Source organism: Microcebus murinus, chromosome 7 (assembly GCF_040939455.1).
Source record: "Microcebus murinus isolate Inina chromosome 7, M.murinus_Inina_mat1.0, whole genome shotgun sequence".
In the NCBI taxonomy this organism is placed as follows: Eukaryota; Metazoa; Chordata; class Mammalia; order Primates; family Cheirogaleidae; genus Microcebus; species Microcebus murinus.
Window position 1 is genome coordinate 25,267,830 of NC_134110.1, and position 10,014 is coordinate 25,277,843.

A 10,014-nucleotide genomic window follows, 5' to 3' on the forward strand; every position below is an offset into this window, starting at 1 on the left:
TCTGCGCTCATTGGTCGTAGGCGTGTTCCTCTCGGTCGCTCCACCCCGCTCACCGTTCCCAAGCGAGCAAGAGTGCGCAGTCTCCGCCTCACGATCGGCCCTGCCCCCGGCCGCCTTTCGGGCAGGGCACCTGGCTGTTGGAGGCGAGCGAGGCGGGCCACTGCGCAGGCGCCGGCTCCAGCTCCGCTTCCGCTTCGGACGCACGCGCCCCTGCGATCCCGGGGGACTCTAGCTCGAGGGTCGTCGTACCCCAAAGCGCACGGAGCAAGTGGGTGCACTCGCTAACACATACCTGTCCAGGGCTACACGTCAGGTGGTGCCTGACCTGGGCACACACCGGCGTATCGTAGTGTCCTATCTCTCACGCACACACACTGAACACCCGGCGGACACCCCATAGAGCCAGGGCGCGGACCCTCAGGCGCAGGCACACGCATGTGTGCGGCATGTACACGTCCAGTCTACTGACAGACCACAGTCACCCAGGCCACCAGGCCTCGCACCGAGACCTTAGAAATTGGAGCGTGGCAGGTAAAAAGTAAATGGCTAATAAGACAAAGCTCACGGAAGGTGCTGGGAAGGACCAGGCTGGGAGGCGGAAAGCACCTGAATGTGTGCACATCAAACCGAAATGATGGTGTTCATAAAGTCCAGGAAGTGGTCTGCAGCGCCGCCTCCAGGGCCGTGTCGGTCGGTTAGATGTGGAAATCCAGCTGCAGGAGGTCCTGGGAGGCAAAGGGGGCAGGGCACTGGTGGTGCAAGGGGAGGATGCTCATTTTTCTACAGAGAGGGACTTGAGCCTGTTTCTTTTAAGGAGATGGATCCCAATAGGGGCAGGACACAGAGTGAGACTTTCTGCAGATGGGGGCCTGGCCCAGGAACACTGCCAGGAAGCTGCCCCATCCCCATAGACAGGAGCTACTAACAGGGCCAGTTGCCAGGGAAGCAGGAGAGGCCTCTTCCCAGCTCACACCTGGACGACTCATGTAGTGGCTCCCCTGGGCCAATGCCCTGTCCTCCTCCCAGCCTCAGCTGGACTTCCAGCCACAGTAGCCATCTCTTCACTCCCCAGACATACAAGTTGCCCAACAAACATCAAAATTTCATTTTTCTTTTATTACATTATTAATGCCAATCTCTCTGCCAAAGCAGTAAACTCTGAGGAAAAGGCCTGGGTCTGTTTTGCTCCTAAGAGCTTAGCACAAAGCACGGCACAAGGTGGTTGCCCAGTGCAGCTCCTTCGATGAATTAGGGACCACAAAGAAGAGAATAATAAAGACTCTGCAGAGGGAGGGTGGACAGAGTCAATGACCACTCGGACCCCACCTGCCTTCACTCAGTCTAACACTCTCTGGCTTCCAGCTGGGTTCTCGTCCTGGTGGGAGCTGGAAGGGAGAGAAGGGATACAGCTGGGGGTTGTGGGCTCCCAGGCTTGACAGCAGCGCCTCGTGACACAGCCCCCGTGGCCAGGATCACCTGGCTCCAGCTGTAGAGACGCAATTCCCTTCAGCCACCCACCTTCAACAGGCTTCACCTTGTGCTTTGTGCTTCTCCAGCCCTTCTAATGTTTGCAGAACCAATCCCAAATTAACCCGCCTCTGCTTGAATTATTTGAAGCAGTTTCTCTTTTCCTAATTCCCAAGTCAGCCACAAACCAGTTAGTTTGTTCTTATTTTCTATATTCCAGGCAATTTGCCAGACAAGGGCTGTGGGTGGGAAGGAATATCAAACAAAGCCTTGCTCTCAAGAAGCCCACAGTCCAGCAGGGTTGAGAAAATGGTCTTGCCAGTTGAAGTCATCCTATTCTGAGGCCTTCATTACAGCGAGCATACCACATCTGCCCCTGGATCTCAGCGGAGGAGAATCTAAGTCCCCAGACACTCATTGGGCCTTTACCAAGCTCCAGGCCCTTGTAGACACTCCCAGGACAGCTGCCCATTAGACAGTACCACCCTCCAGGCCAACAGCTACTGTGCTTTCCAGCTCACAGCAGAGACCACACATTTGGGCCTAGGCTCTGCCACCACTAGGCCTCAATTTCATCATCTGTAAAACAGTATTGCTCAGTTGTCTTCAGACTTGAAAGCCGGATATGAATGCCCCACGTGGGATGGGCACCTCGGTGTGTTCTATGAACAGGGGCAGGACTGCTACAGGTGGAAGTTGTAGCTAGTGTGACTGCTTAGAATGGTGCCTGGCACACAGCCTGTGCTCAGTCTATGTTAGCTCCTTCTCCTGGCAGCAACAGTGTTCTCAGAGGACTCTAAGGGCCAGAGAAGGGAGGGGCACTGTTGGCTTCTGTCTCTCAGAGCTGTAGAATCTAAGGTGGGCCCAAGCCTGGGGCCCTTGCTTGCCTTGTGGTGTGTGATCAAGTCTGCAGAGAACTCTTGGTGGGAGGCTCCCTGCAGCAGGCCCCACCTGGACAGGAGAAGCTTCAGGCTCTAGTGAGGGAGGCCAGAAGGCAGGAGGCTCCCTGCCTGCCCTTCTGGCTCAGCCTCTAGTAGAGGCCTGGGCACTCTATCCGAGGATGAGGGGTACTATATCCCTTTTCCCCTTCCTCATGGCTTAGCAAGTTGGCCTTCTGCCTTTGCCCCCTGCCCCCTCCTCAGTTTCTTTCAAGGCCTTTTGTGTTCCAGCTCCATCCTGAGTGGTCCTCAGAGGCCTCACCCTGGCTGCAGCCCTTGCAGGGGGTTTTCATCCCATGGAGAGTGGGCCCCATGCAAGACAGTGCTGGTCCTGAAAGATGTCCTCAGACATCAGAGTGGGCAGGTCCTGGGGCACAAGAGGACACCCCCTTCAAGGGCACAATGCAGGTACAGCTCTAGAATCCCCATTCTAGAATTTGCCTCTTTTTTCCCCAGTGCCTGCCCCCACACACCCAGTACAGGATGTGTCAGCCCCCATCCCAAACTGTGTTAGCTTCCCACCCTGAATTGTGTCAGTCCCCCACTCAGAGCTCTCAGGCCCAGTCACTCCCCTCCCTCTACTCCAGTCCTAGCAAGTCTTCAGAAACTTGGCTGCTGCCCCAAGGGTGGTACAGGTCCCACCTGGCCTCCTGCTGCCCCATCCCCTACCCTCTGGTACAAGTCAGGCCTAAACTATGCCCCCCCCAATCCAAGACTTGGAGCTGGACCACTAAGCCCCCTTCCATGGTGCCCTGCCCTCCATGAAGGGCAGCAGCAGGCCAAAGTTGGACCAGAGAACCTTCATGGAACAGGTGCATGAGTGCAAGGAAACAGGTACCTGCTCTCTTCCAAGATCAGCTGTGGGGCCTTCTCCAAAGTCTACCTGGCCTATGGCATACACAAATGCATGCAGCACAACCCCAAGCTGTCCTGGGGCTTGCGGGGCAAGTACAACACCACAGTGAGGCAGCTGCCTCCTTCCCCCTCCTAGTGGGTTCCAGTGCCCCCAGCTCGGCCCCACAGGGCCCCCCTGTCCTAAACCTACTCAGGTACCTTCCAGCCACTCCCGCTGCCTCCACCATGGGCTCCTTCTCAGGTCCCACTCCCAGTTCACAAACCCCTCAAGTTCTTGGGACAGGAGGGTGGGGGAGATCAGGGATGCCCTTCAAGAGCTCAGCAATGAATACAAAGGGCAGGGGGCTGTGTCTGCACACACTGGCACCTTCTGCCCACACAGATGGCTATCAAGATTATCTCCAGGCCGGTCGCGGTGCTCACGCCTATAATCCTAGCACTCTGGGAGGTCGAGGTGGGCAGATTGCTCAAGGTCAGGAGTTCGAAACCAGCCTGAGCAAGAGCGAGACCCCGTCTCTACTATAAATAGAAAGAAATTAATTGGCCAACTAATATATATAGAAAAAATTAGCCGGGCATGGTGGCGCATGCCTGTAGTCCCAGCTATTCAGGAGGCTGAGGCAGCAGGATTGCTTGAGCCCACGAGTTTGAAGTTGCTGTGAGTTAGGCTGATGCCATGGCACTCACTCTAGCCTGGGCAACAAAGCGAGACTCTGTCTCAAAAAAAAAAAAAAAAAAAAAAAAATCATCTCCACAGCCAAGGCCCCCATGGAGTTCTCCCACAAATTCCTGCCCTATGAGATCTCTTCATTCAATGCTACCTGCAAGCACCCAAATGTAGTAGGCTGCAGCCTCAATACAGCCTGTCCTCACCCCTCCCTATCCCCTAAGGTTAGCCTTCTCCCACCTGGGACCTCCCTTTGGCCCTTAGTCTGGGGCCCAATCCCACCCCAAGACCCCAGCAGTCCCAGCACATCCTTGGACCCTCCTCAAGGTGATGGTAGGTGGAGCTGTCCAAGGCCTATCATAGCAGCCAGCACTCCTACCTGGTGCTGAAACTGGTGGCAGGAGGCAACCTATTGGAGCACATCAACACCGTGTGGGACCACTACTACTGCCCAGGGCTAGAGGAGAAGAATCGTAGGCTGTTCTGGCAGCTCGTAAGTGTTGTGGCCCACTGCCACAGCACTGGAATTGTGTACGAGTGAGGGTGCCACCTGGCCCACCCACATGCATGAACAGGCCCACTCAAGCCCAGGCCAGCCCCACCTCCTTCTCCACACAAGGACCTGAAGTGTGAGCACATCCTGCTGGATGAACAAGGCTTTCTAAAGCTGACTGGTGAGCCCACAGCCCCACACACGGTGCCCCATGCCCTGCAGCCACCCCTGTAGACCCACACCCTCCTGAGCGCCTCTCCTGAGACCCCTGCCCTTACTGCTGCCTCCCTGCATGTCTTATGCAGATTTGGGGCCTCTTGCATTCTCCATACTCAGAAGTAAAAAAAAAAACAAAAACAGATTTTGGCTTTGCCAACTGCACAGGGCTCAAGAACTCCATGCTGAGCACCTTCTGCAGTTCTGTGGCCTACATGGCCCAGAGGTCCTTGTGAGCAAGAGGTATAGTGGGAGCAGGCCAACCTGTGGAGCCTGTGAGTCCTGCCCTAGGGACCACGGGAGGGTAGGAAGGGCCTCAGCCTAAGGAGCCCATGTCCCAGGTCATCATCATCTCTGCCATGGTGACTGGGAAACTATCCTTCAAGGAGTGCTAGCCCCACCGCATGCTGCACCTGATGCACCATGGCCCCACCTTCTAGCCAGGTCTGTCCATGTCTCTCCCAAGTGCCAGCAGAGGCCTGGAGAGTGGGCAGTGAGACCTGGGCTCCAAGAAGGGTCATCCAGCATGATGGGGAGACTGACCCAGTATCTTCCCCTACCCAGGATGGGAAACATTTGGTACATGCACCTCAGTGATGGGGAAGTTGGGGGTAGGGGCAAGACCTGATTCAGAAGGGTTCAAGAAAAGCAGTGGCACCCAATCCAAACCTGAGCTCTGCATTAGCCTAGCTCAGGGCAAGCTACCGTGTTTCCCTGAAAATAAGACAGGGTCTTATATTTATTTTTCCTCAAGAAGACACCTTAGGGCTTATTTTCAGGGGATGTATTTTTTTTTTAAGTACGGTACAACAATCTACATTTATTCAATATAGTTAAGTCGTCTTCTTCTGGAACATCATCATAGTAAAATGGCAGCCACAGCTTTCCTTCTTCCCCCTGGGAACACACAATATCTAAAGCAGAATGTCCTGCTCCTCACTTCACTGAGAGTTTCCCTTCAAAGCCTCAGCTTGCAGCATGCACAGGATGGCCGGGACCTGACGGGGAGCCGACCTTGTTGGTGGGGCCGCCCACACCTTTCCAGTCACCTCTGGGATAGTAGCTGTCACAATGGGGCAGATGAGAAGGGCTGCTCATCTTTACCGCTCCTCGAGGAAATGCTTGTATCGTGCAGATATGCTGTGTAGCCATGCCCATCACTAGGTCTTATTTTCGGGGTAGGGCTTATATTGTGCAAATGCTTAGAAATCCTGCTAGGGCTTATTTTATGGATAGGTCATATTTTTGGGGAAACACGGTACCTTGCCTCTGAGTGCCTCAGTCTCCTCATTTGTGATTGTCCTGAGGACTGAATGGGGCCACCCTCTAAGCTGCCAGCATTGTTGGCAGCGATGTCCATGGGCACTGGAAGGTGAGTTGCAGCCATGAGCTCTTGCCAACACAGTGCCAGAACCTGATCTGAGGGCTGCTCCAGCTGTGCTCAGGCACATGCCTGGGCCTGCAGCAAGTGGCTGTGCACCACTAGATGCTGCCTACAGTGCACAACTCTTCTACACAGTACTGGGTGCCTCCCCAGGTGTGGTGTGGCACATGGGGTGAGCAATTGGGTGACGGGTAGTTCCTCTGCACTCTGACCCCACTGCAATCCCCTGCAGCAAAGCAAGTAGAGTCCAAACTCCCAACATCCCCAGAGGATGTACAGCCTGGCACAGGCTTGAAGACCCCCAGGCCCATCCTATAACTGCAGTGCCCCAGCCACAAGGCATCCCCAGGAATGCCCTTGGCCCTAGGGTCAAGACCCTGGATGCCCACCCCAGAAAGGTGTGGGTTCTGCTGGGCTGGGGGTCCAGAGCACAACTTGACAGCCACTGCCATTGTTCCCCAGGCCTGCCATCAGGAATATGCCTGAGCACTCCCTGGTCAATTAAGGGTGGGTGGGGCAAGGCCAAATAGAGCATCTATTCTATAGCACCCAGGGTGCAATGTCTTAGTGCCAGGAGAGGGCAGTTGGTCTCCAGGGGCCTTGCCAAGCTGAGGTTCTGCCACTACCTTGTGGGGTTCCCAGTCAAGGAAAAACACCAGTCCATACATCATGCCTACCCAAAGGGCCAGAGCTTTAATGGGGGTGGGTTAGAGGGGGCCATGGAGGGGAGATGCCCGGCACCCAGTGAAGCACCCAGCCATGGTAGAACACAAGGTGGAGTGGGCCTCCAATTTGCAGAGACATGGGATGGGGCACTGTGAAGTCTCAGGAAGATAAGCTGAGCTCTTTCACTGGGGTCCAAGGTGCCTGGGAGGGCCTGTTGGCAAGAGAGGGCCAGCACTAAGGAACTCAATGCAAAAGATAGCAGTGAGATCTGACAGGAGGCTCAGAAAGGGAACATGGTGGAGCTTGCCAGCCACAGAACGGGGAAGCACACACACAGACCCAGGGGAAAGGCAGAGGTAGGCAAAGCTAGGGAAGAGCAGCTGAGGCTCAAGGAAGCTGCCCAGGGAAGTGGCCTAGCCGGAGGGGCTGGGGAAAAACCAATGCAAGCCAAGATGGGGAAACAGGAGGCACAGTCCTATGCAGACCCCAGAACCCAGGTATGGCTGGGTCAGCCCTCTGAGGCAGGGAGAGGTGAGGGCCCAGGGGTTTGGGCTGACAGCAGGGGCACTGCATATACAAAGGCACCCACCTACACCCAGACCCTGCAGTGCCCTCAGGAGTGGGGCTTCACTGGGGCTACCATCTCCTCCTCACGTTGGGGCAGGTGAGTGAAAACCTGAATTCTCGCTAATAGCAACATGGCATAGGGCTGGAGTGCTGTTAACCCTCCAAAGTTCATCGGGCATTTGCCCCAGAACCCTTAGATGGACAGGAGCCCAAGTATATCTCTGCTTCTCCACATGGCACAGCCAGAGGGCCCTATAGGAAGACCTGGCCTGAGAAGCCTGGCAAAGGTGGGCCTGGAGCTGGTATCAAGCTGCAGGGGACTCAAGTGGGTGCAGCCCTCTTGCCCCACAGCTCTGGGGCCAGCTCCTGCCGCTCTCGCTCCAGCTGCTCCTGCTCCTGGCGGTCCACCTGCTGCAGCCGCTGCTCCACATCCTCAGGCACCTGCACTTCCATCAGGTTTTCCATGCCACTCTCGGGCTCATCCCCAATAAGCACCTGCTGGCAGGGGAGGCAGTGAGCAGCTGACAGGTATCGGGCACCCTTTCCCAGCCTCTCTACCCTGCACCCACCTGGATGAGCTTCTCACAAGTTGCTCGCACATCAGGCTGTGGCTCCCACCTGTGTAGCTCTCTAAGGATCAGATAGGCTCCCTGGTCTCGTATCTGCTGCCGACCTGGTGCTGTGGCTGTGAGCTGGGGAAATGGAAGAGATCACCCAGATATCAGTGAGCTTGTGTATGTGTGTGTCAGAGGGTGGCATTAATGTACAGGACTCCTGCTCACCAGCATGATGGCTTCAATGAGCATCTTGCGGATGTCGGCATCAGGCTCTCGCTGTTTGTCTGGTGGCAGGTACTGCAGATCAACAGGCAGACCTAGGGGCAAGTGTGAGGACCACTGGGTCCCTGGGCTGAGCAGCTGGGCCAGGCTCTGCCTGTGTAAGCCCCATCTGTGCTCAGCAACTCCCTGCTGAAAGCTTTCAGAAAAGGCCTAGGACCTGGAAACCACCTCCTCCTCCTCCTCCCACTGGCCTCCCTCCTGTCCAGCCAACCCTGAGGCTCCACTCACGTTCCATCTCTTCCTCGGAGAAATCTTCAGGCCCAGCCAGGGGCAGCAGCAAGAAAGGGAGAATGTCTACCTCGGGCCCAAGCAACCACTGGTGGTGTCCTGGGCAGCAGGAAGCGGGGGAGACAAGAATGGGGGGTGGCCCGGGCGATGGCCAAGAGGATCCAATCTGGTCCCCACACCCGCAATGGCCCAACCCCACCACCACTCACGGTGCTCGAAGCAGCAATTCCGTAGTGTCCCCACCACCCCGCCCCTGCGCACCGAGGAGTCTGGATACTCGGTAAGGGGCAGCAGCCGCTGGACCACGCACCTGTTGTAAGGAGTCACTCAGTGCCGCCCCTGCTCACCTCCATGCCCCACCCCCCGCACGCGCGGCGCCCTGGGCTTCACCTGTCCGGGTCCAGCAGGAAGGCACGTGCTGCAGGCCGCTGGCTGAGGTTGGACAGCAGCGGCCCCAGGTAGTGTAGGGGTGCGCGGGCGTTGTAGCCGGGCGTGCACAGCGCGTGCACTAGCTGCTCCAGGCCCGGGGTCCCGGGCTCTGCGGCCTCCAGCACAGCCATCAGCGTGGCACATGGCGCTGGCTCGCGGCTGAGATTGGCCAGTGCAGCGGCCGCCTCCTCGGCCCAGGGCCACTGCGGGTCCAACGTGCGGCCCAGCAGACGGGCAGGCAGCCCGGGGTCGGCCGCCAGCAGCTGTTCGTGCAGGCCGGGGTCAGCGGCCAAGTTCACGAGCGCTAGGGCGGCATCTCGACCCGAGGCCAACTCGGCCAGCGATCGCAGCAGCGCCACCTGCCCAGCCAGCAGCGCGCGGCCCGGACCGGAACCAGTCAGCGCCAGAACGTGCCGCGCCGCCACAGCCTGCAGGTCCGCCCGCGCCCCCGGCGCCAGAAAGGGCAGCAGCTTCGCGGCCGCCACCTCTGGGCCTGGCCCCGGGCCTCCCGGCGAACCTGCTTCGGCCTCCCAGACGCCCACACCAGAACCAGCCTCCCGCATGCCTTAGCCGGTCTCCCCTGCGCCTTGCCTTCCGCTGGGATCCTAGCGGCGCCTATCAGGCTGCGGCCACGCCCACCAGAGAGACGAAGAGCAGCGGCGGCCAATCCGAGGCTGCGGACTTGACGCAGAGGCAGGGACCGACGCGCGGAGGCGGAGCCAGGCTGGCGCGGGGAACTGTGGGCGGGGGCGGGGGCGGGGGCGGGGGCGGGGGCGGAGCCGCGTGGGGTGGGCCTAGCTCGCTAGGCTTCCCGTCGGCCCTCGCGGGTCGTGAGGTCTCCGCAGGCTCCAGTCAGTCACTAGCTGTGTGAAAGTGTGGCCCAGGGTCCTCCTGGAAGAGTAGCCACCCAAGAGCTCGGCGCTGAGGGCCCCAGGGTGAGACCTGAGGGGCAGCCTTGGACAAGCCCCTGGGCATCTCAGAGCTGGTAAATCTGGGGCATTTGTCAGGACTTATTCAGGCGCAAGTGACAAAAACCCATCTCACTGACTTGCACGAAAAGAAAATTGGTTAATGGGTCCATATAACTTGGAAGTTTGTCGGAGACTGGCTTCTGGAGCCCTGTGCTGTCAACCCTACCAACCCCTACCTCCCCACCCCTGTCACCTGCTTTTCTGTGGTTTCCTATCATTTTCACCTGCCTCAGGCAGGCTGGCAGAGAAGTACACTGGCTCTCCCAGCTACATGATCCTCGCAAAAAACAGTTT

At 57.7% G+C, this 10,014-nt stretch overlaps 1 protein-coding gene across 1 annotated transcript; it reads right to left on the reverse strand.

Annotated features, from left to right (window-relative positions):
• Positions 1–6,683: 6,683 nt before the first annotated feature.
• HGH1 (HGH1 cochaperone) lies at positions 6,684–9,369 on the reverse strand. The gene is made up of 6 exons (XM_012760322.3): positions 8,711–9,369; positions 8,530–8,630; positions 8,321–8,419; positions 8,036–8,127; positions 7,823–7,945; positions 6,684–7,748 (listed from the first exon to the last, which is right to left on the reverse strand). Exons 1-6 carry the CDS (start codon positions 9,310–9,312, stop codon positions 7,575–7,577), a joined length of 1,191 nt encoding a protein of 396 aa, XP_012615776.1. The 5' UTR covers positions 9,313–9,369; the 3' UTR covers positions 6,684–7,574.
• Between the last annotated feature and the right edge of the window lie 645 nt (positions 9,370–10,014).